Source organism: Esox lucius, chromosome 23, assembly GCF_011004845.1.
Source record: "Esox lucius isolate fEsoLuc1 chromosome 23, fEsoLuc1.pri, whole genome shotgun sequence".
Taxonomy (NCBI): Eukaryota; Metazoa; Chordata; class Actinopteri; order Esociformes; family Esocidae; genus Esox; species Esox lucius.
In genome coordinates this window covers 5,983,147-6,007,314 of record NC_047591.1, presented here as the reverse complement: position 1 = coordinate 6,007,314, position 24,168 = coordinate 5,983,147, and the positions used below count along the sequence as shown (strand labels likewise).

The following is a 24,168-nucleotide window of genomic DNA, read 5'->3' as shown; positions in this document are numbered from 1 at the left end:
TCTTAGTCTGCACATGAAGTGCAGTCATATTATAGGGTGCCCAAATTATTTTTTTTATCTGTCAAACTTTTGCAATTAAACATTAGGGGTTGGAACGATTTCGTCTTTGCTCTTTGCGGATGATGTTGTCGTGTTGGCCCCTTCAAACCAGGACCTTCAGCATGCACTGGGACGGTTTGCAGCCGAGTGTGAAGCAGTGGGGATGAGAATCAGTACCTCCAAATCCGAGGCCATGGTCCTCAATCGGAAAAGGGTGGCTTGCCCACTTCAGGTTGGTGGAGAGTGCCTGCCTCAAGTGGAGGAGTTTAAGTATCTAGGGGTCTTGTTCTCGAGTGAGGGAAGGATGGAACGGGAGATTGACAGACGGATCGGTGCAGCTTCTGCAGTAATGCGGTCGATGTATCGGTCTGTCGTGGTGAAGAAAGAGCTGAGCCGCAAGGCAAAGCTCTCGATTTACCAGTCAATCTACGTTCCTACTCTCACCTATGGTCATGAGCTTTGGGTCATGACCGAAAGGACAAGATCCCGAATACAGGTGGCCGAAATGCAGGGTGGCTGGGCGATCCCTTAGAGATAGGGTGAGAAGCTCGGGAACCCGGGAGGAGCTCAGAGTAGAGCCGCTGTTCCTCCACATCGAGAGGAGTCAGCTGAGGTGGCTTGGGCATCTGTTTCGGATGCCTTCGGAACGCCTTCCTGGGAAGGTATTCCGGGCCCGTCCCACCTGGAGGAGACCCCGGGGAAGACCTAGGACACGCTGGAGGTACTATGTCTCCCGGCTGGCCTGGGAACGCCTCAGTGTCCCCCCGGAAGAGCTGGAGGAAGTGTCTAGGGAGAGGGAAGTCTGAGCATCCCTGCTTAGACTGCTGCCCCCGTGACCCGGCCCCGGATAAGCGGAAGATGATGATGGTTAGAACAAATTTGAGTTGTCTACACTTCGACAAGGATGGCATTTATCGACAAGTTATTCTAATTTTCAACTGTTACCAAAAAAATATTGTACTACCGATTGACTCACTTGGCGGCAGTAATGACGGATTATTTCTTATAGACTATACAGATCTGGCTAACGGCCAAGTATAGAAAATTATCACGGCTAGCGAAAGCATACATTGGCATCCCGGCAACACCTGTACCGGCTAAAGCATGGGTGTCAAACCGGTTCCACAGAGGGCAGAGTGTCTGCAGGTTTTTGGTTTTTCCTATAAATTGGTTCTCAGTTCAGACCTACACAACCAGGTGAGGGTAGAAACTAACCAATTAGTGACCTAATTAATCAATCAAGTACAAGGAGAGAGCAAAAACCTGCAGACACTCTGCCTTCCGTGGAACCGGTTTGACACCTCTGGGCTAAAGGTTTTTTTGGGCTGTGGGCCTGATTGTCAACAGATTCTCTAAGTCTATTCGTCTAGTCCCGGAGCATGTGGACATGCACATTTTTCTAAACAAGAATAAATGTTCATAATAATATGGATATTGCCTTATGATTCTTTACAATTTTGTGAAGATCTTGCATCTATGGATGCGATAGCTAGCTTTTGTTTGGTATTTGTTCATTCATTTAAAATAACTTTTACATTAACTTCCAAGGATATTTTTTCATTCACTGGAACACATCGGTAGAGTTGTTTGATTAATGTAACTCTGTTAATCTATATACAGTATCTCACAAAAGTCAGTACACCCCTCACATTTTTGCAAATATTTGATTCTCTCTTTTCATGTGACAACAATGAAGAAATGACACTTTGTTACAATGTAAAGTAGTGAGTGTACAGCTTGTATAACAGTGTAAATTTGTTGTCCCATCAAAATAACTCAGCACACAGCCATTAATGTCTGAACCTCTGACTAAACGCCTAACTGACAATGTCCAAATTGGGCCCCAAAGTGTCAATATTTTGAGTGGCCTCTATTATTTTCCAGCACTGGATATGACGCTGAGCACGAGCACTCAACTTTTTGGTCGTCTGTTAAACCGCTGTATGATCTTGGCTACCGTGCTGCAGCTCAGTTTCAGGGTCTTTGCAATCTTCTTATAGCCTAGGCCATCTTTATGTAGAGCAACAATTCTTTTTTTCTGATCCTCAGAGAGTTCTTTGCCATGAGGTGCCATGTTGAACCAGTATGAGGGAGTGTGAGAGCGATAACACCAAATTTAACACACCTGCTCCCCATTCACACCTGAGACCTTGTAACGAGTCACATGACACCGGGGAGGGCCCAATTTGGACATTTTCACTTAGGGGTGTACTCACTTTTGTTGCCAGCGGTTTATACATTAATGGCTGTGTGTGTTATTTTTGAGGGGACAGTAAATTTACATTGTTGTACAAGCTGTACACACACTACTTTACATTGTAGCAAAGTGTCATTTCTTCAGTGTTGTCACATGAAAAGATATAATCAAATATTTGCAAAAATGTGAGGGGTGTGTTTACTTTTGTGAGAGACTGTATTATGTAGTTTTGTTTGGAAACTCGTTTTAAGGGACTGTATATCCAAAAGTTCCTGGCTAAATGGTCTAATACTTTTAATATTTTGTTGTTATGGCCAGAAAACATTGACACAAAGACGTTAGCAAATGTAAGGCAATTCAAACATATTTCTGGGCTAATTCATGGGAGGCAATGCTCGTTTTTGACAACTTTTATAGTTCATTTGCAATTGTAGTTAGTGGAAAAGCTTGAAACAATAATTTGAAAAACAAAGATCTTGTTATAAAATACTAATGACTTTACAGGCCTATGCATTAGGTTATTTTCGGCTGTTGTGGCATTTCTGAATCTGAATGTCTCCTGAGTAAAAGTAAATCTAGCCTAATTGTTTTTACTAAAACGTTATTGAGGTTAACTCAATTTATTGCAGTCGACTATTAGACTGTTCAATAACAAAAGCTGAGGAGTTATTGATAGTGAAAATATTTGTCATGCACATCCCTTGCTTTGCATTGATGTTACATCTCGTCCCAAATATGCTATTGATCTGAATGACAAAACACATTGTTGCTTCCAACAAGCCAATAGGTGAATGCTGACTGAAATTCAGCATATGGTCTGTCTGTCCTGTATGTGTCCTATAAGGGCAGCAAAGCGGTAGGACCAGGAACCCCAAGAAGTGACAGAGCGGACACCACCGTGAGGCATCTGGCTAGCTAGGGAGCACTGGTGATACTTTGAAGATTTTGGGCCCCCCACCATGGCACAAATGCAGTATGCTTTTATAAATTGTCCAAGCAACACTATTTTTTAACAACACAATCAGTGTCTGAACGTTTAGGTCATGAACAAATCATCCAATGATTCTACTTGATTTTTATCAAGCCATCTATTGGAATAGGAACGTTTATGCACAGACATGCCCTTTCTGTTCTGTGCTTTGTGTCCATAGGCTGCATCTGTTGAACCCGGTGCAGAAAGGGCTGTGAAATGGAGAGCTCAGCAGTAGAGTATGGCCGATGTTTGGTATGTGGCACGGATGGCTGGTTTTAATCCATGCTTTACCACTTCACCACATGGGGGATTAAGCGGCTTCTCTCCACACTGGGGGGGGGGGGGGTCAGAGAGGTGTGTGTGTATATGTACATTAGGGGGCGACCAATATGGGTTTTTCATGGCCGATTCTGATTATTAGTGATCAAGGAGACGGATATTTGGGGCAGGTATATATATTTTAAGTACTACAAAACAGGACAGTTGAAACATTATATCTTGAATATTAAAGTGCAGGGTGGTCCTAATAGCAATTATTTTTAGCTTTAATCTCATATAGTTAAAAAAAATTCACTAATTTGCTTCCCAAATTCCACACATTTTACTGTTTAAAATCGTCTTCAGGTTTCTTTCCTGTAAAAGTGAATGAATTAAGTTTCTGTAACTTCAACTTTTCTGTGGTGTAGCCATCTGCAATGGAAGGGGGTTTGAAAATAGAAAGGTAAGAGGGTCAAAGAACTAAAGTATGCTTAAATCATTACAGCACAAAAGCATTGCAAAGCGTTTGTGTGTAAGTTGGTTTCAATTCTATGAACGTAATGTATTAACATCATATCAGGCAACCAAACAACATTATTACTATGGTAACATTATTGTTACAATATGAACATTAGACATTCGCACTGATGTTGTTACACAAAAATATCACTGCGTAAATAAACTCAAACGTTAGTGTTAGCTATCTTTTAACTGCAACAAAGTGCATTAGGCAGGGACTTTTGCGTATCAGATGTGGCTGATTAATCAAGTTCACCCTATTAAATGAGCTTCCGGAAAAATCGCTTTCCAAATCCTTTCCCCCCCCTGCTGGTCGGCAACTCTACACCAAAACATTAGTTCAGGCTTTTCATTGGAGTAACTTTAGTCCACAACATTTTTTTTACTGGGTGTTGTCATCATAGAAAAAGATCATAATGACGGTGATGTTTGTTGCAACTTCAGTTTCGATTATTGTGATGTTTATAGCAACGTCAGCATTCTTACCTCCCTCACAAATATAACGTACTGTGTTGATTGGCTCTTGTGATGTATAACCAATCTGATAATTCTGCGGGCGGGACATTGAGCAATACAAGCAGAAACCTTTCAGAGAGATGTGGCTGCCAGAGAACCACATTTAAGACTAAGTATTTTATCAGCAGTTATATCAGACAAATGAACAGTTCTGGTTAAAAAGTATCAATATCGGATTCCGTTATCGGCCAGGCTGATAATCTGTTGACCCTTTATGTATTTATGTATACGCTGTCCCTTTCAGATAGGATTAGCGGATGTATGTTATGGATTTGGGCACAATGTGTGGCTACTATGGGCTAGCTATACCCATCCTTACTTCGCAGAAGCAGTATCGGGTTAGCGACTGCCAAGTATTGCATTCTGATAGGCACTCTTCCTGGTATTTCTCTGCCCTTGTCTCTCACCTAAATAAAATAATTGCATTTGGAATCAGAACAGGTCTAAAAGTCCCTAAGCATTATCAAAGGCAATGCTCCATCCATCCATCTTCTTCCGCTTATCCGGGGCCGGGTTGCGGGGGCAGCAGTCTAAGCAGTGATGCCCAGACTTCCCTCTCCCCAGACACTTCCTCTAGCTCTTCCGGGGGGACACCGAGGCGTTCCCAGGCCAGCCGGGAGACATAGTCCCTCCAGCGTGTCCTAGGTCTTCCCCGGGGTCTCCTCCCGGTGGGACGGGACCGGAACACCTTCCCAGGAAGGCGTTCCGGAGGCATCCGAAACAGATGCCCAAACAACCTCAGCTGACCCCTCTCGATGTGGAGGAGCAGCGGCTCTACTCTGAGCTCCTCCCGGGTGACCGAACTTCTCACCCTATCTCTAAGGGATCGCCCAGCCACCCTGCGGAGAAAGCTCATTTCGGCCGCCTGTATCCGGGATCTTGTCCTTTCGGTCATGACCCAAAGCTCATGACCATAGGTGAGAGTAGGAACGTAGATTGACTGGTAAATCGAGAGCTTCGCCTTGCGGCTCAGCTCTTTCTTCACCACGACAGACCGATACATCGACTGCATTACTGCAGAAGCTGCACCGATCCGTCTGTCAATCTCCCGTTCCATCCTTCCCTCACTCGTGAACAAGACCCTTAGATACTTAAACTCCTCCACTTGAGGCAGGCACTCTCCACCACACGCCCCTCCAGGTATCACTGTCGTTGCCCACGTGGGAGTTGAAGTCCCCCAGTAGAACGATAGAGTCCCCAGTCGGAGCACTTTCCAGCACCCCTCCCAGAGACTCCAAGAAGGTTGGGTACTCTGCACTGCCATTCGGCCCGTAGGCACAAACAACAGTGAGAGACCTATCCCCGACCCGTAGGCGCAGGGAAACGACCCTCTCGTTCACCGGGGTAAACTCCAACACATGGCGGCAGAGCTGGGGAGCTATAAGCAAACCCACACCAGCCCGCCGCCTCTCACCATGGGCAACTCCAGAGTGGTGAAGAGTCCATCCTCTCTCAAGGAGTGTGGTTCCAGAGCCCAAGCTGTGCGTAATCATCATTAAGGGGGTTTTGAACCGCTCTTAGTCTGACCCGTCGCCTAAGACCTGTTTGCCTTGGGAGACCCTACCAGGGGCATATAGCCCCAGACAACATAGCTCCTAGGGTCACTCGGGTACTCAAACCCCTCCACCACGTTAAGGTGGCAGTTCATGGAGGGGCATTCTGGTGATGGAGGACAGAACTCTTTGATTTTCTTCCTAGTTCCCAGTACCATATTAGAGAGGATGAAAGCCAGAAGTGCTTTTGCCTCTGCAACCAGAGTTGCAAAGCCCTGCTCTAAGGTTATGTCATTAAGCTGTTCATTAAGAGCTCCTAGTTCAGATAACTACCATACTGTTCTCTATAGAAAGCCTGTTGGCTAAATGGCTTATGGACATATCTGCATGGGAAATGTTTCCCAAACCCCTTATAAAATACAACAGTTGATTTTCTTAAATGTTTCATGCATACGTTTTCAACCCCTGTGCTGTGGAAGCTCCCAGTTTACTCAGATAAAAGAAACTGCCCTAACATAGACATAATTACCTTACAATTTGCTGCCATCGGTGAACCCTTGAAGTTTCTCTGGCATTGTCTGGATAAAAAAACACACTATTGAAGGACCATTGGTCAGGCTGAGAATCTGAAAACCAAAGAGAATTATACAATAGTTAGAGACAATGTAATACAAATGCATAGATTTGGAAAAGGGTTCAAAAGTGAGTGCAGTTGGATCAATAACCTGGGAGTGGAAGCTGCATCACACCACCTACACACAGCCAAGAGTAGTCATCCCTCAAAACTCAGAGCTCAAACAAGAAGGAGCATTATAAGAGAAGCCACAGGGAGGACAAATGTTACTTTGAAGAAGCTTCAGTGATCAATGGCAGGGATTGGAGTCATGTTGCACCAGTCAAGCATATCAAGAGCTCTTAAAAACATTGATCTATTGGAAGGTGGCAAGAAATCTGTTTCTCAAATTACCATCCGAGGGCATCTGTGTGTGACCCAGCTGCCAGATGAGCCAAAGATGGAGCTTTTTAGGTAAGTCAAAGTCCCATGTGTGGCGTAGACTAACACTGCACATGCAAAGGAACCTGTCTCAGTCAGCTAAATAACTGACGCTTGAGAGGAAGTTACTTTCAACAGGACAATGATCCAAGGCAAAGCACATGAGTAGCTTGAGGAATAAAAGGGTCTTACAATAGCCCAGGCCAAGTTTTGATCTCAATCCCATACAGAATCTGTTGCACTTTTAATTGTGGTACATGTCTAAACAGCCTAACAACATGAGGTAAATCTGCGAAGAAGAAAAGGCCCGAAATCACTCCTGCACTTTATGTAAATCTGGTGCATACTGATTAAAGTATTTAAAGCTGTTATTGCAGCAAAAAGTGTTGCTAACAAATGTTAATGCTTGGGGGGTTGAATACTTATGCATGCAACATGCCTGAGTGTTTTCCTTAAATATTTTCTAACATAAAACCAATGTCACCTTACATTTAGATTTTCACTGAATGAAATGTCAATGTAGAGTACAAGTACAGTACAACGAAATGCAGATTGTGCCAGAAGTGCAAATACAAATTTACGAATACTGTATTAGTATATGTTTGTGCAATACAAATGTATAGGTGGGCAATTAATGCAAATGCACTAATTGTACACCTATAGATTCCACTTGTATATACCAATACTGGTAATTTTTTTTATATATATTAGGGATGTGACAGTTGTGATATACCCAATTTTTTGTTTTGTTTCTGTTAACAAGAAAAAAACAATGTCACACTCACATAAATGAGAGGAAGAAGCCTTGGAATGTCAGATCGTATGCCATATATGTGATGGAGGTGGTGATGATGATGATGGGTTGCAAGATCTAATTTGTGTTGTTAATAGGTGTCTGGGTTGTAGGTCCTCCTGGGGGTTTGTGCTATCCTGGTCATAGACCACCCGCTCATGCCCTATTGCTTAAATTGACTCTTTACTGTAGTCTATAAGCTCATAGCTGTAATATGAAGGGAGCTGACTGGTTCCAAGTCAAGGAGGGCCAGATCCTTGGATCTCTGTTCAGTCAGTCACTGTAGGCAACTCCAGGTCAATGAGACCTCCGTGAATAGAGCCGGTGGGGAAAGTCACCACACTCCAGTGAGTCTTCATGAAAATGCATGTGATGCGATATGCATTGTTGTGAGGGGTGTATTGACAGGAGGCAGGGAAAGGTATGTGTCCGTGTCCGAATCGAAGCTGAGTACGTGCAATTATTTAGACCGTTATAATGGTTACATTGTCTTTTCCCTTTCTGCCCCAATAACATGCAGTTCATTTTGCAGTCATTTCCTATCTACATTCCTTGTGCGCACTCATGTCTTGAGCCATGCCTGAAAGGTACAAAGGCCCGAACAGTACAGCGTGGGATGACCTTACTTTGAATGACTAATATGGGATATCTAATTTTAGGTCATTCCGAGTACACCGCTCACGGTTAGTCATTGCATTTCCGCACGACGCCTCTACTTTGGGGCAGTCGATGATTGGCTGTGTGTCTCTTTTTGGCATAGTATGCAATCAGTGCACTTTCAGTCCTCTGAAGTTATCATTTTGGTTTTTATTGACTTGGAAAACTGTTTCTCACACTTGCTGTCTCGCTGTTATTTACTCACACACACACATGCAAACGCACAGGAACACTCATCACCTTAATTCAACTCTTCTATCTTCCTCAACGTTCTTCTGTAGGCGAATGACAGCTGAGCTGAACCAATCAAACAGGGATATCTCTGCTGACTCACCGCCTGCTCTATGTGGGTTTATAGGCTCCTTGTTTTCTACATTGTCAAGAACATGGACTCTTGGTTCCAGGGCTAGATAACAATGTCTTTAAGAGGACCAGCCATGTCTTTCACTTTAGTGACCCGCTATCAAATGTAATCACTGTCACACATGCGCACAGACAGGTTTTTTTGTGTGCGAGTTACAGACCGGTCTATCTGTGATCTCAGTGCTGCAGCCAGACACTCTTGCTCACAGAGCTGTCAGGAGCTTGAGAATGCCTCGTGTCAGCTTCTGGGATTTTGACCTTCAGCCCCTCTTTCCGGGGCATTCGTCACTTTGTTCTGTAGACCCATGCCGTGTGGCCAGTGAGGTGAAACGTTCAGAACAAACTGGGTAGAAATGTAACCAGCGGAGCTGGTGAAGCCATGAACTGGTTTCCCCCATGTGGGTGTGCGTACATTCTGGAATGTTCTAACAGTTATAAATCCGCTAACCACTAGCTGATGCAAAATTGGAACAATGAAGGAGAGGTTTTTACACAATGCGATTATTTAGTAGAGGGATGAGGTGAACAGAATGAGGTGGTGATGTTAAAGCTAGATGGAGTCAGCGTTCAACATTCATCTCCCCGGTGCACTGCTTGGTCAAGGCCTCCCTGCAGTTCAGAAATCAGTACAGACTGACACCAGACCCCTGTACAAAGAACCAGTATTGTTTAAAACAATACTGCATCGCAAAAAGCCCCCTCAGAATGGTAAACAGAACACTGTTCAGTCTGCTCGATTTCCTCCCTGCTAGCGCTAAAAAGTCACAGGCCCCGAGCAGCGTGTGACCACAATGGGAGAGGCTCCTGTGGCGAGAGAATATGGGGCTCCAATGAGCTGGAGAGAGATGACCCTTCAAGTAGCTGTTTCAGTTGCATTTTCTTCATGCCTAGATCCTGTAACTTCCAACAGTTTTTACATAATGAGCATTCACAGAGCTCTTGCGAGGGAATGCTTTACAGTCAGGAGGACAATTTCGCCAACCGAACTTGTTTGATTTTTCTGAAGCAAATGGTTGGTTTACTTTCCAGGGTCTCAATTACACAAAAAGCAGACTTGGAATAGCATGGCCATAAAAACAACTTAATTGAACTCTGTGTGTTTTATGTAATACTACCTTTCCATTGAGAAAATGCTATTTTCGGTGCGTTTGTAGTCAACAGCCTATAATTCCTCCATCCCTAGCTCCTCCTCTTTTCTTGTGGGAGAAATAATCTCTAAATTGCTGGCCATCTGTATAAATGTTGTTTTTGATTCCTCTCATGCTTGGTCTGGAATACAGACCTGTCTGTTACTTTTTCAGCTAATGTCACTGACCCCTAGACCTTCAGTTTTGTGTTGTTGATAATACATTTGTAAAAAGCTAAACTGCCTAAAGCCAACTTTTTTGCAAAAGAAAGAAAAAGGTGCAGTGGGCTCTTTATTTTCCGGAGCTGTATATCTGTTCCTGGAATGTACAGGTTGATCGCAGTCACTCCTAATCCATGCTTAGCCTTGGCGTTCCCGGTGTGGTTTCACAGCGATCTACTTCCCTAGTTTTACAGTGTACCGTGGTACAGAGTCCATTCCATTAGAATAATGTTGTGCTTAATGCTGTGCTTAATGTGCTGCTTGTATACTTCTTATGGCAACTTCTTAAGAGATGCGTGTGACTTAACCTGAATTTTTGGGAACCTTTGTCTGTTTGTGTAAATCAGCCGGGGATACGATTCCTTCTTGCACTGACTCACCCAGTCAGCCTTTTCAGCTGCCATTGGATGGGACCATGTCTTCCCTGGAGGGTTCTCTGTGCCTTGTCACTGCGTGTGTTCCGGGTTCCAGTGCAAAGGCTATCGTCTTCTTATGTATACGCTTGTAGGCATTTAGTGGACGGTTGAAACGCGGCCTGTAATTCAGTGGAGGACATCTTTTGTATTTTCCTCTCAAACCTAAATAATAAAATGAAGTAAATGGGAGCCTTCTGTCCCTGCTTTAAATAACGTCAGAGAGGTCAAAACTGCCTGTGTCCATTTTAGTCCGGGCTGGTCTCAGGGGCAGCCCGGGAAGAAGTAGCAGCCAACCGCATTGACATGGAGGTATTAGGATTCTAGCAGCACTGAGCTTCATCCATCAAAGTGAATGTTAATGCACTGGGGTTGCGATCGGCTTAACTTTTAGCCCTACGCAATATTTGCCTATGTGCAGAGGATGCAGACCAGTCAACCACCAATTTGGGTCTTCGAGAATGTTAACAGGGACATAACCATTCACTGATGTGTATCAATTCCCAGTTTGAACGTTTGACCCACGAGTGCATCGGTTCAAGTGCAGCAACATCGACTGTAGTTTCAAATATGGGTTAACGTGCATTTTTACTAATTCCTCTTACAGTGGAGCTAACCATATTAATTCCTATGCTAGTCAGTGATCTCCAAGTGAGAGCTATTACATTGTGCTTAAAATAAGTGAGTTAGTCATTTAATAAAACAATTGTATCTGTTAATATTCAGAAACCGACCATGGCATAGATGTTTGCCACTGCATCTGTGAGGAGTGGGTGGGAAGGAGAGATTGAGGCTCTCAGGGAGTGGTGTTTAGTGTCCCAGAGTTCACAGGATTATCTAGCCCACAGAGTCAAACCCTGGTCCTGTCTGGCCAAGCTGGGCGTCCAAGCAGTCTTGATTGAGTAACGTAACTAAATCCTGAAAGGCAGCTGAGCAGGGTTTATTTTCTCACTCTTGTAGTCTGTGTCGATATGTCCTGCTCACAAATAAATGATTGGCCATGTGGCTCTGTCCAGAAAACGAGACTTACTTGACCAGCTGTCCCGAACATCAAAATAAGCCTGTAGTACTTCGTAGGCACACTTGAGTCTTCCCCCAGTTTCTCAACTCAGCCCCCTAATGCAACATCTTAATTGTGTTGGACCTGACCACATTGCCTGTGCAAGTACTGCAGAATGAATTAGTATGTATTGTTATGTATAGTATGTTATATAGTATGTAATTCAATGTGTGCGAGGAGAACACACCATTATTAAAATCTCACCCTGAAGGTAAAAATTAAGGACCAAAGTAACATCTGGTTTCTTTTTTAAGGATGTTCTTCTAATAAAAATTCTGTGTAATTCACGGGTACTAGGCCTGCATTTTTAGGTTGGTAAACCGATCAGCCCCACATTTAGTCTCTGTGTAGCACAAAATGTACCTTTTCTTCCTGGTATCTCATATTAGCATAAGCAGGGGGCACTTTGTCCTGCATTATCTGGGTCTGTTTTGATCCAGTCGTCCACTAATGGAGTGCTTCTCCGAGAAAGCAGGTCGGTGGACGATGATTGAAAGGGGAAGGCTGCCGTATGACTGACGATGTCATGGTCTCCGCCCACCTCCTTTCCTAGGTTCTGCCCACTCGGCTTTACGACGGCTCTTGGTTTAGTTTTTAAAAAATATTTTTGGCACAATGTTAGTTGGCGAGCTCAAAGAACAGCATCTTCACTTGTTCTTAAGGTTTTTGACACTAAGGAGTGCTGCCCGTTTTAGCACCAGGGACAGACGCCAGTGGGAACATGCAATTCAGAGCACATTGTGCTGACGCGTCCTTAAGCGTCTCCATACATCACTAGTAAAATTATGAAAACAGGGTCCTGTATCATTCGTTTCCACAGACCTGTAGACACCTTGCACTGATTCTGTATCTATGTCTCTTATTAGACATTGGTTCATTGATTCATATAGAGGAATGTGACATCTACCAGTAAGGTTTAGGTCTCATTCTGTTGTATCTGACTGAGGCCCTTGTCCCTCCTGGGAACCACACCCCAGATTATTATAGTCTGTCCCCTAAAGGTGAAATAAAGCAGTCAGTGTTTGGGTTTTCCATTCTCTGTCACCCTGGCCAGCATGTCATGAAAGGAGATCTGTTTTCGATCTGAATGACTGTTTTAAGGATAATGTCGTTTACGGACGCTGTTGTTAAAGAGGCCTTTACTCTGCTCTTGTCATCTTAGTTCAATAGAATGGATTTCTTATGTTAGAGGGTTTGAAGTCACCAACCACCATACTGCTCCAACGGTGCTGTCCTCCATAGAATTTGAATGTTCATCCATTCTATTGCTTGCAGAATGTATATATTTGTACAATGAAATACCAAGATTGATGCGCAGTGTCTTTAGAACAGTGGTCCATGGGTCATACACATCATTGGTCATACCAGGTGTTCACATACCACAGTAAAGCGTGACGGCAATTTTTGGAGTCCTAACATTCACAGGTCTCAAGTCTCACTGCTTCAGTCACCAAATGGGTTTAGATTTTTTTCCTTTACCCAATTCTACATTTGACCATTGTGTATCTTGGCCTTTGTCTTTTGCTGATCTTTTAGTTTTTTGTTCCCTCCATGTTCTGGCTGACTACTGACAACCTGGTGTCAGTGTGCATGTCTGTATTTCTCTCACTGACTGAAGTCAATAAAGCAGGATATGGTGTTAGCTAACTGTAATCTATTGAAGACTAACCTGGGTCAACAGAAAGGAGCAAGCATTTATGGTTGCTGATGAGCTATACCTGGTCTCACTGGTCAAAATCTTGAAGAAGACTTCCTCATTCCTCTGACCAGAAGAGCAAGTTTTTGTGCTGGGGAAATGTGAAACTGACATTTTGACGATTAGTGAGAATCAGTGGGAGAGTGGAGCATTCAGTACTGTGGCCTATGGCTACTGTAGGCCTGCGTGCTGTTATATCACTAATGTTCTCATTTTAACTTAAATGCCGATGGGCATGTACTGTATTGAAGCGTGAAGCTATATTCTCCTCAGAACGTAGTGGGTTGTCTCGGTTTCCTTTCCATCTCCATTCATTCCCTTTGAACAATGGATGTCATTCAGAAAAAAGGATGTGTGAGAGCCTGTGCCTTCAAACCGAGTTGTCAGGCCAGCGTCATAAATGGATTATTCTAGACTTGTGTTGGATGCGTAAATGGTACGTGGGAGTCAGCAGCTGACTTAAACCCCAAAATACTCAGCTTTGTGGTTTTCAAAACAATTGTTGACCTCTGTCAACTCATAAGAAAACTTTCCAGAATGTGCCTAGAAAAAGAACATTTGAGCAGATGTTTTGGGTATTAGAAGTTGCCTACTCTTAACGAAAAGATTTGCCCAACCGTAAGACGTGTGTTCCAGAATAATGTAATACTCAAGCCAGGGTCTGCTTAGCCTACTCATCTAAGGCTCTCCTTCTGCTGTATCGGAGAGACTTAAGACACTAACATCCTCTACTCAGTAGGTCTTATTATCTTACTCGTTACTTTTGAGTTATATTTTATACTCACTAAAGATCTGGCCTAACGTGATGGCTTTCTTCTTAAAGGGGTCGGGGTGTAGCTTAGTGGTTAGATCTGAAAGTTTGCTTGCTTTAATCCCAGAACCGGCAAGTTAAAACATCTCTGGTTCGTTGTAATTGCTTCGTTGCTGTAAATAAGAATGTGTTCTTCTCAGTTAACTTAAATAGCCTAAAAGAAGATGAAATTAGAATTATCTTAAAACTGCCAGGTAACTTACCTGATTTATTTTTTATCTCAATTGGCAAAGCATGGTACTTAGAACTTCGGTGGTTTGATTTCCTACTGGATGCCAGTACACAAAAAGGGTGGAATGTATGCACTCACTACGGTAAGTGACTGTGTAAGATAAATCAGCAGTTCCCCAACCTGTCCTCAGTGACCTGCAGACCTTTAGGTGCACCTAATTAAGGGAGTGATGAGTTTATGAATCAAATCAGGGATACTAGCTCTGGAAAACTTTTAAAACATGGAATGGCTTCAGGTCACTGAGGAGAGATTTGAGAAACCCCTGTGCTAAATGACCTAAATATGAATGTGATCAACTCAGAAAAAGATTAAAATCTGTGATTGTCTGGAATTGTAAAAAAAAAAAAAAAAAAAAAACTGCTTAAAAGTATCATATTGTCCTGTCAAGCTCAACGAAGCCATGTAAACCCAACTAACCCCGGAACAATGTCTATTTTATTTAAGCAACCAGTCTCACACCACTCACATCCACAACCCCTGCCGCTACAGCTGAATGCACAAAGACAGGGCCTGCCCTCCATGTGGCTCTGTACAACTCCAGGGTCACAACCAGGGGTCTCACTTTACACATAGACCCGTATCCTACCTCGGCTGGACTGGAGAACAAAAAGCCCACTCTCTTTCTCTTTCTCTGCTGTGTTCTCTCTGGATACAAACGTGCAATGTTCCTCTGCTGTACCTGATTTCACTGCATAGAACTAGATTCGGATGAAAATGCTCTGGGCTTGCCGTGTCACAGAGACTGCAGAATTAATGTCTGTCAAAGACTTTTCCCCGTCAGCTGTGACCCTTTGGACTGTACTAACACTCTGTTAAGAAATGAATGTTCCCTTCAACTCATCAACCAACTTTACCTTTGTGCCTCCGAGATGGAAGAAAACACCACATCAAAGTTCACTTTGTTCAAAAGGTCAAGCTGCTTCAGAGGGCGATAACTGATTAAAAGATACCTGGGAGAGTTTGGGACAATATTTTCAGATCCATGCATGGAAAAGAAAGCGTCCTGTGATCTGGTCAGTTTCAGTGAACAGATTTCTCTTGCAGTCAGTCAATACATTACAAATCTTTTGATTTCTCTGCTGCTTTCTATCTATCTCTTACTATATTTTTTTTTAAATGCTGGACAACTACTTTTCTTTGCTTCGGCCAAACGTTATGCCACTCCTATGGTGGAAGTGTTTAGTCCAACACAAACCAGGAAAATAAATCCAGAAGGATGTTTTATCTGTCTTTTTATCGAATGAAAAATGCCCCTTGTACTTAGTAAATCCTTGATTTGGTGACAGTGTGTGACACTTTGCCATTTTCTTCTGCTTGTGACCACAGCAATATGTTATGGCAATGACTACTACCTATTAAGACACAGGGTTAATGCTAACAGGGGGGAGAACCTCCTGAAGCAGTACACAACAACAATTTAGTTTTTTGTAGAACCACCTGCAGCCAGGCAGACATTTTACGACCAACATTTTCCCTGAATTAAGAGCTAAGAAAGTATCCCTAAGTGTGTGTCATTTCGAACTGCTGGTGCTGATTTCTATTAGCTGCAGTGTAACCGAAAGAAGAAACATTCACACCAGCCATAACAATGTTAAGCTAGGCACAAACCTGCTCTGTCTGGGATGGATAAGGTCCCAGGCTTCTGTTAAAAGCACATCTCATTCTTCCAACTTACATCAAGGCATCCTGTTACACTAACTCAATTATCTTTCAATGAAATCCATCCTTATCTTCTCCTTGATATAGCTGCATTATTGATTTATTAAGTAATTCCGGTTGTGAATGAGAAAAAAAAACATGTCCGGAAGCAACGTTTGGATCAGTAGTTCTCCTTTATGAATGCAGTCCTGGTCTCCATTGAGATGTTTTAGAACTATGGATGTCACGATACCAGAAATGTTGTAGTCGATAATCAATACCAGCAAAATTCCACGATTCTCGATACCCAATTCGATACCATGATAAAAAACAACAATAAATCCCATGTACTTAAGTAAACAGCAGGGGCTACACACACACCCACCCCTACCCCCCTCTACTCAGAGTGCAAGCAGTAGTTTAAATTTACTGACATGGTGATAGGCCATTAGTGAGCGTTTAGTCACTGCTAGTCTCGTGAGACCAGACCATTGAAAACGTTGTCTAGACTAGACGGCAATGCCAGCTGTCTCAACAACAACAACAATGTATTTCAGGATAAGGATATAACCAGGATAATACATTGGATACGTTGTTAATGTAACATGAATTGAAACACTCACCTTGAATTCTTTAAATAAATCTGCATGTCTGTCTTTGAGGTGCTTCACTAAAGTTGGAAGTGTTTCCTGGTTTAGTCTCAAGTTTGAAGGCACCGTTTGCATAGTGGTTTTTGCGAATTTGTTACTCCCTGATCATCCGCCTCGAACGCAAAGTTTGCGACTCTCTTACCGTTTTTCTTTTCGATGAGACTGAGCTACACTTGCCGCCATGTGTCATGTTTTGGATCTCTGGTACCTACGTAACTGTACGAAATCCAGTATCGTGTTACCATGTTATTTTTTTTAAGTTTGGCATCAACTTGGTACCAAAGTATCGGTTCTCATGACATCCCTACTTGGAACAGACGTTGTTATTTTGGGCATATTGCTCGACCCCTCTTGTCGTATTGATTAACTATACTTACAGTACACCTATTCTTTTTTTTCTTTTTCCAAATAAGTGTGCTTAAGAACACATTTTATTTACAGCAACATGTGAACAATCAGGGTTAGTCTTGCTCAGGCACAGAATGTCACGTTGTCGGCTTTGATTAGAACCCAGACACATTTCGTTTACTGGCCCGATGCTCTTAAACGCTAGGCTACCCTGCCACCTCCCCCAAAACGATATGGGCCTAGTGTGGCAGACGATTCGACCATTGAACCACCGATGCATTTGTAGCTATACGTCTTTAGGTAATAAATAGGTGTTGATGGAAAATAGAATGAGAATAGTCATTGAAAAAATGCATGCTATAATGTTGGAGTAATATTCTTCTCTCCTAACAGTCAAAAGTTTATCATGTTGGGAAATAACATGCAATTTGGGATGTAAGCATTGTCTCCATTTCTGTTAATGACCATCTAGTGACTCCTGCTAGGATTGACCAGCTCAACTCTGGATGCTGGGTTATAGAAAGCTGATGCTGAAACAAAACTAACTTCTCACAGGAAGTTAGATGTCCATTGATTCCTAGTTGAGAGGCATCATTTCATCAGTGCTTTCTCATCCTGCCTCCGTGCGGAACGCAATTTAATCTTACAAACTAGTAATAGTAATAGCCTCATAGTGGGCAAACTAATCAATCCTTTTACTACGCACACTTTTGTAGACATTGTGTAGATGGTGTTTATCCTGACTTTATTGTGCCTTGTGTTGTGCATCTCTTTCTGGTCGGATACAGCTGATGTGCTGTCATTAGACTCCGCCCCATCAATCTATGAGCCCTGCAGCAAGAACAGAGCAGTCTGTATCTAGTGTTGGCAGAACATCACACAAAGTACAGCTGTCCTGCCCTGGGCTGCCTGTCCTGTCCTGGCTTGCCTTCCTGCAGAGATGGAAGCCCGGAATGACCCTCAGAATTCTGACTTTGTCAATTGCGGTTCAATGTAGGGATTTATTGGCAACAGGAAACATTACATTGTCAAAGCAAGTGGGATATAATGAGTGTATAATAAATGGCGGATGTGAAATCAACAATCAAATGCATTTCATTCTCCCTCGTTACTTGTCACAGACATACTCCCACCAGCGGGTGTGGGTGTTCATTGTCCTATTGTATGTACATCTTGTACTTTCTCACATTTCTATCGGTCTACCTCTTTCTACGAATGGTCGCGCTCCTCCTTTCACTTGTCTCTAAAATGTCCTAACCTCATCTTCTCTGCTCTCCTTTATTCTTTCTCTCCCTGTTATCGGGGCCAGCCCTCCACCCGACCCAGAGTCTGTGAAGGCCAGAACTGGTCCCCCGCTGGCCACTCCCTCCCTCCCTGTTTTCATTCTCTCTGAACCGTAGCCTCCATGCCACCACGCCTGGTGGGATTCCACAGGATCAGATATCATCAGCGTCTCCATCACATCTTCGCCTGTTTGTTTTTCTCGGCACTGCAGCCAAGCGCTTCATGCTGCTCCAAGCCGCTTTTCTCAACGTTTACCTGGAACTCCGCTCTGAGCTTCAGTCTCCTGTTTCCTCTGTCTGATTGGTCTCATCTTACGTGTCTACTGAAAGCTTCATTCCCTGCCACGCTAGCACACCGCTGCCTGGTAAAAACAACAGGCCACGTCAGGTGTGGCTATCTGGGTGAGAAGCCAACCATCACCTTTTCCCCCCAGCCACTGCAATATGTTACGGGGCGGTTGTTTGGGCCATGGGTTCACCTGTGCTTCTGCCTGGCTATTATCGATCTGGTTCCTCCATTAATACGGTGGTAAACTAGCTGTGACCACTTTCAGAGACAGGTGACAGTCTGGGTGACAGGCACTCTGTTAAGTTAGCATCTATTATTCACATGTCATTAGCCTGGCCATCACTTAGCATCCATAATACGTGCATTGTGTGGGAGCGCCGGGCAGTCCTGCAGGGTTAATGCCTTGGATGCAGTGGTGGTGTAGCATGAAAGGCCTCGGTCGGGGTTGACATCTTCCCCTAGCTGTATTGTGGAAGGAATAATTGCTCCTGTCTTTCCCAGTGATGACTGGTCTTCCCAGCCACGGTCAATAATATGGTCTACTTTATACATTGCAACATGTCAATTCTGCTCCCAGTCCGAGCCCCCCTATTTTGATCTATGTTTTTACATTTTCTGAAATAATGTCATTATCTGGAATGGTACATTTCCTGGTTCAGTGTTGCTTCAACCAATCAAACCTTTTCGGACTTCCGTGTAGGGTTTGTTGGGCATTAGGGATATTTCAGGTTTCCGGGAGGGTGGTTAATTTTTAATTCATAGTTTTAGCGCTTTTGGTCTGCTCCACAACCAATGCGCTTATCCGAAGAAAGTAATGCGAAAGTATGATAATGTAGGCACCCGCTAATGTATGTCGGTCTTAAGTGCATCTGCTAAATTATTTGATTGTAAAATTTTGACAGATTGATATCAGTATTGCCTGAGAAATCTATAGGCCGGATTCCAGTGGTTTGTACATTTTACACAAATGTTCTTTTTGCTTGTCTCTGAACTAATTTTAGCTCTGGTCTCACGCTCGGAGAATCCACGGTTTCAATCACAATGTTAGATGTCAGGAAGACACCCATGATGTTTGGCTACTTTTCTCCAAGCAGTGTTGTTCTTAAGGTGTATAGCTAGCTAGTACCAAGCTAAGTAATTTAGCTAGCTAAATAGTGGACATTGGTTGTTAAACTTCCCCAGGTACCATGGGAAAGTGCAAATTCAATCAGAGGTTGTTGGACAACAGCGACTCTGCTTGGTAGTTGAACTCTATCAAAGGGAAAGAAAATGAAGCCCACGTTTTTTGCCTGTGGGGCTCCTTTAGGGAGGTTTCCTACTGAGATGTCATTGCGAATCGTCCATTGGTTGTTCAAGAGGGAGGGGGTTGCGGTCACTGCGATTGTGACATTTTGAGTCATTCCTGTGTAGTAAAGTTTGAGAGCCCCCTAACAGCCTGGGGCCACAAGCAGGTTCCTGCCTTACCTGTTCACAACTATGCGTCTGGTTCTGTGGACCTGACCTCTACAACATGCGTGCAGTCTGCAGCGCAATAAGCATGTTTTGGAAATTACAGCAAAATTACCGGCATATCATAACACTGCCTGTTCACGTGTGCATATTGAACTGTAGGGGGCGTACCGAACGGTTCGATAACATAGCGTGTACCATTGCATCCCTAATGTAAACGCAGAAATGGTGATCCAGGATACTGCTTTAGGGCAGGCGGCTGAAATTAGCCCCTACCCTGTAGCTCTCTGATTCGCCCCCCCGCCCACTCTCTCCCTCTCTCTCTTAATGTCTCACTTGGTAACATGCTACATTAATTCTGCACATGCAGCTGTGAGAACTGAGTGTGCCAGCCTTCCTTTAAAGAGCATATGGGCCCAACTTGCAGTAGTTCTGGGAAACGTTGAGAGTTTATTTGAACGGCATTTCAAAATGTAGTGGTGGATGTGAGTTAGTGTTTTGAATGAAACTCACTCAGAATCCTCTTATATTTTCCTACTGACCTCATCTTACATACATTACAAGATGGAAGTCTATTCCATTGAAGTAATCAATTCCAATCCCTGCAGTCCCCATTCTTGCAATTGTGTCCCATTTCTTTCTAACTTTACCCCAGATGAAGATGACCGGTAATCTGTTCATGGGCTGGCAGCTACAGACAGGAAGGTAGCCACTATGTATAGAAACACAGCACCCAAGCATAAAATTTGGCTTCTTAAAATCTTGGAAAGTGAGAGGGCCAAGAAAAGCCAGATCCGCAGTCATTTTTAAATCACCGAAGACATTTCCTTCTCCTAGAATGTGTTTTAATTGCACCAGGCGAAATCCTTGATTAAGTCTGTTGGATTAGAGCTTTGTTCACTGACCCTGGCGTCTGTTCTTCTGCTTCGTGAAACCTCTTTGAAGCCGTCTGGTATGTGTCTTCAGTAGTTACCCGTGGATAATCTGGGCGCTCCACAATTTGAAAAAGGTTATTTTCATCTTTGGGGTAAGGTAAGGGAACATGGGAGTTGTATTGGCGGGGAAACATTTTGCTCCCTAAAAGACTCGGGGAAACAAAAAGGTGAGTTGCGCACAGTGTCCATGCAAACACTCTCATTCTGTCTCTCTCTTTGTCTCTCACTCACTCTCTCTCCCTCTTACACACACAAGCACATACAGACACCTGCATGACAATCTGGCACAAGAAACGGGTGTCGGCCGACCTTTAAATCGCCTGTCTGTCACTGCCCCGTCGTAACCCTCCCAGACCTTACAAATGTTCTGAAATGATGCCAAACCTCCTCATGCGATCCGCTGGGCAAATGCGTTGCTTGTTGTGAAACAATCACCATAGACATCCTGTAGGCCCACATTCAACTTTGTTCTAGTACAGCAGCCTTGGTCCCGCACAAACACCGAGAGATCCAGAAAATTGTTCTAATCCGTTACACAAAGGCTCTTTTGTCCATCCGAACTGTGGCAGGCCTGGATCTCCTTGACAGAACCCACTGTCCTGATCCCCCAGAATAAGCAGAATTACCACAGCTCCAATATCCAGCTCTACAACCCTCATTGCTACCATGCAATTCTGGCTAGGTCCACTGTGGATGACCTCAATAGCCCCTAGCCAACGGCACTTTGCGGTTGTTGGCCGTGATATAGAATCGCCTAACCTATCCAGCCTGTGAACAATTAACAATTAAACACGTTGAAGGGGAGAGTAGAGGAAGAGAAAAAACAAAAGGGAGAACAATTCTGCCTTGTGTCTGAGGCAAAGCGCACGGGTCACAGTCTGGACCAGTTTGGGCTGGATCGAGGCAAAGCAGCCTGGACGGAGCGACTGTTTAAATGGACCAGACACACAACGGCTAATTTTTTCCAGACTCACCACCTCGCGTTGAGACTCCTCTTCACACCTCACGTCTAGTCCGCAGGTCATGTTGACGAAGAAGAAGGGCGATGGCAGTGGCGGTGAACCCAGAAGGAGGACGGTAAGGTTGGTGTAGAACTGGCGAGAGGGTCAGCGACACTGACCTCTGGGTCGTAGTCACTTTCTGAAAGTGTTTAAAGAGCTTTTGTCTTGAAGAAATCATAAGGATCTCATCTTGGGGTGTCAGATGTAGAAAGATCCATGTTTTTTCTCAGCATTTCGGCTTTATTGGACAGATAAAGGAGCGGGATTTGCAGAAAAGGCAGTGGGGTAGATTCATACCCATGCTGCTGAAGTTCATTTGTACCGGAGGAAGCAGTTAAGACCCTTTACCACTAGGCCACACACAGACCTGTGTGTTTAGCATTTCTCCGGTGACGTTTTTGTAAGCGCAAAGGACTCCGAGTTAGTGATTCAGTCAGTGTCTCCACCACCATGTTCACGGACCGTACCAGAGTACCGTCCAGCTGCAAGGGAACCACATGGACACGAATTTGCGCGACTCACCGCCATAAGTAGCCATGACTCAAATCCAATGATCTAGTTGCTTGTGCAATCCACTACCGTGAGTCAAAGCTTCTAACATGTTGTGTGTTGCAACTGATATTAAGATTGTGACGGATTGGTCGCCTGAGTCACTGACACTCCCCTCTTTGTCTCTCAGTAGTCATGCAATGTCTCCCTGAATAGAGGCTGAAAAAACTCGCTGTCAGTTAATCTGACTGTGAGTCAGACAATTCTGTGGGCTTATTTGTGCTTAGACTGTGACATGTCACATTGTATATGTGAGCATGCACTCAAACTCAACCGTTTACTCGTTGCTCTGCTCTCAAATCCAAAGGGGAATGCCTGCACGCATCACATTGTAGACCAGAGTTTGTACAACTAAACCGGATAATATAAAATCAAAACACTGGTTTGAACTGCAAAGATACTGTTGGAGATTAATGTTATCCAGTGCTGAAGTGTCCTATTTTCATCAGATGTCTGATTCGCATTTAAAGTGATTTTTGTCAGGATTTCTGGCGTTACATAAACATTCCGCATCAATACGCCGCAGGGATTATTTATGACATGGGGTTTTGCGTGCTGTTAAATCAAAGCCACCGCTGGATGTTTTTATTTTTGTCACCAACTTATTGTGACCGTATTGGTTTCATGTCACCAATAAGTAATCAATCAACATTGCCAACAGCAGGATTAACATCATTCAGCTGGCTGTCTGGCCTGGGCCTAATGGAAGATTGTGGGTCTAACGGTGCAGATTCAGTGTGATGGAAGCCTGAGTTCTGTCCGATCAATCAGTCGCCCTAACCCCTAGACACGTGATGCTGTTTTATGTAACAATATATACACGCACACACCCACGCAGTATATTTATTACAGATGTGGATTTGAATATATAATGATGGGTACTGAGATATACAAGGGGCCAATAGCATATATAGCATATATTCAAGAAGAAGTTGTCTGTTTTGGTTTTAGGCTGGAGATGGCTGCTCCAACGTTCAACATCGTGGTCTCATTCCTCTCTCTCTGCCGACAGATCCAGTTTGCGGACCAGAAACAAGAGTTCAACAAACGTCCCACCAAGATCGGACGGCGTTCCCTGTCCCGCTCCATCTCCCAGTCGTCCACAGACAGTTATAGCTCAGGTACCTACAACACACACACACACACACACAATCTCCCAGGTGTCCACAGACAGTTATAGCTCAGGTACCTACAACACACACACACACACACACACAATCTCCCAGGTGTCCTCTGACATCTTTAGTTCTGGTACTAAGAATACACACACAGACACGAGCGTGGGCATTCACAGCCAAATGGCTAGTATGTAGCGTGCTTCGACTGTAATTTGGCTTAAGGCCCCCCCCCACGCCCTCTGTCTGAATGCTAATTACAGCCCAGGTAGAGCTGCTCAGCAGACTTCCAGGTGAGCAGGGAGCGGGAGGGTTCTCCATAAGCTCCCCCCAGGTCAGGATGAAAAGATTGAGTGTCTTCTCTAGTTTCCAACATTGGGAAAAGAGCTGACATTCCAGTTGAGTTATTAATGCAGCCACACACAAACACCCCAATGTCCTTCTGAACATTTGAGACATTTTTCTTTTACGGCAGGCGGGGCAGTGAAATCCGATTAAGGGGGTCCAAAAAATAGAGGGAGAGAATGTTGAAGAGGCAACATTCTTACT

The 24,168-nt window shown here is 43.9% G+C and overlaps 1 protein-coding gene across 2 annotated transcripts in view; it reads left to right on the top strand.

Annotated features, from left to right (window-relative positions):
• ahcyl2b (adenosylhomocysteinase like 2b) overlaps positions 1-24,168 on the top strand; it is a 46,521-nt gene that overhangs the window by 2,570 nt on the left and 19,783 nt on the right. Inside the window, exons 1-2 of one of the 2 annotated variants that reach the window (XM_010864895.4) lie at positions 21,640-22,031; positions 23,517-23,625. In XM_010864895.4, the coding sequence (XP_010863197.1) occupies positions 21,978-22,031; positions 23,517-23,625 (163 nt within the window). In that variant the 5' untranslated portion in view covers positions 21,640-21,977. Of the gene's footprint in view, positions 1-21,639; positions 22,032-23,516; positions 23,626-24,168 lie in introns of those variants that run through there. The other variant, XM_010864894.4, reaches the window with a different exon arrangement.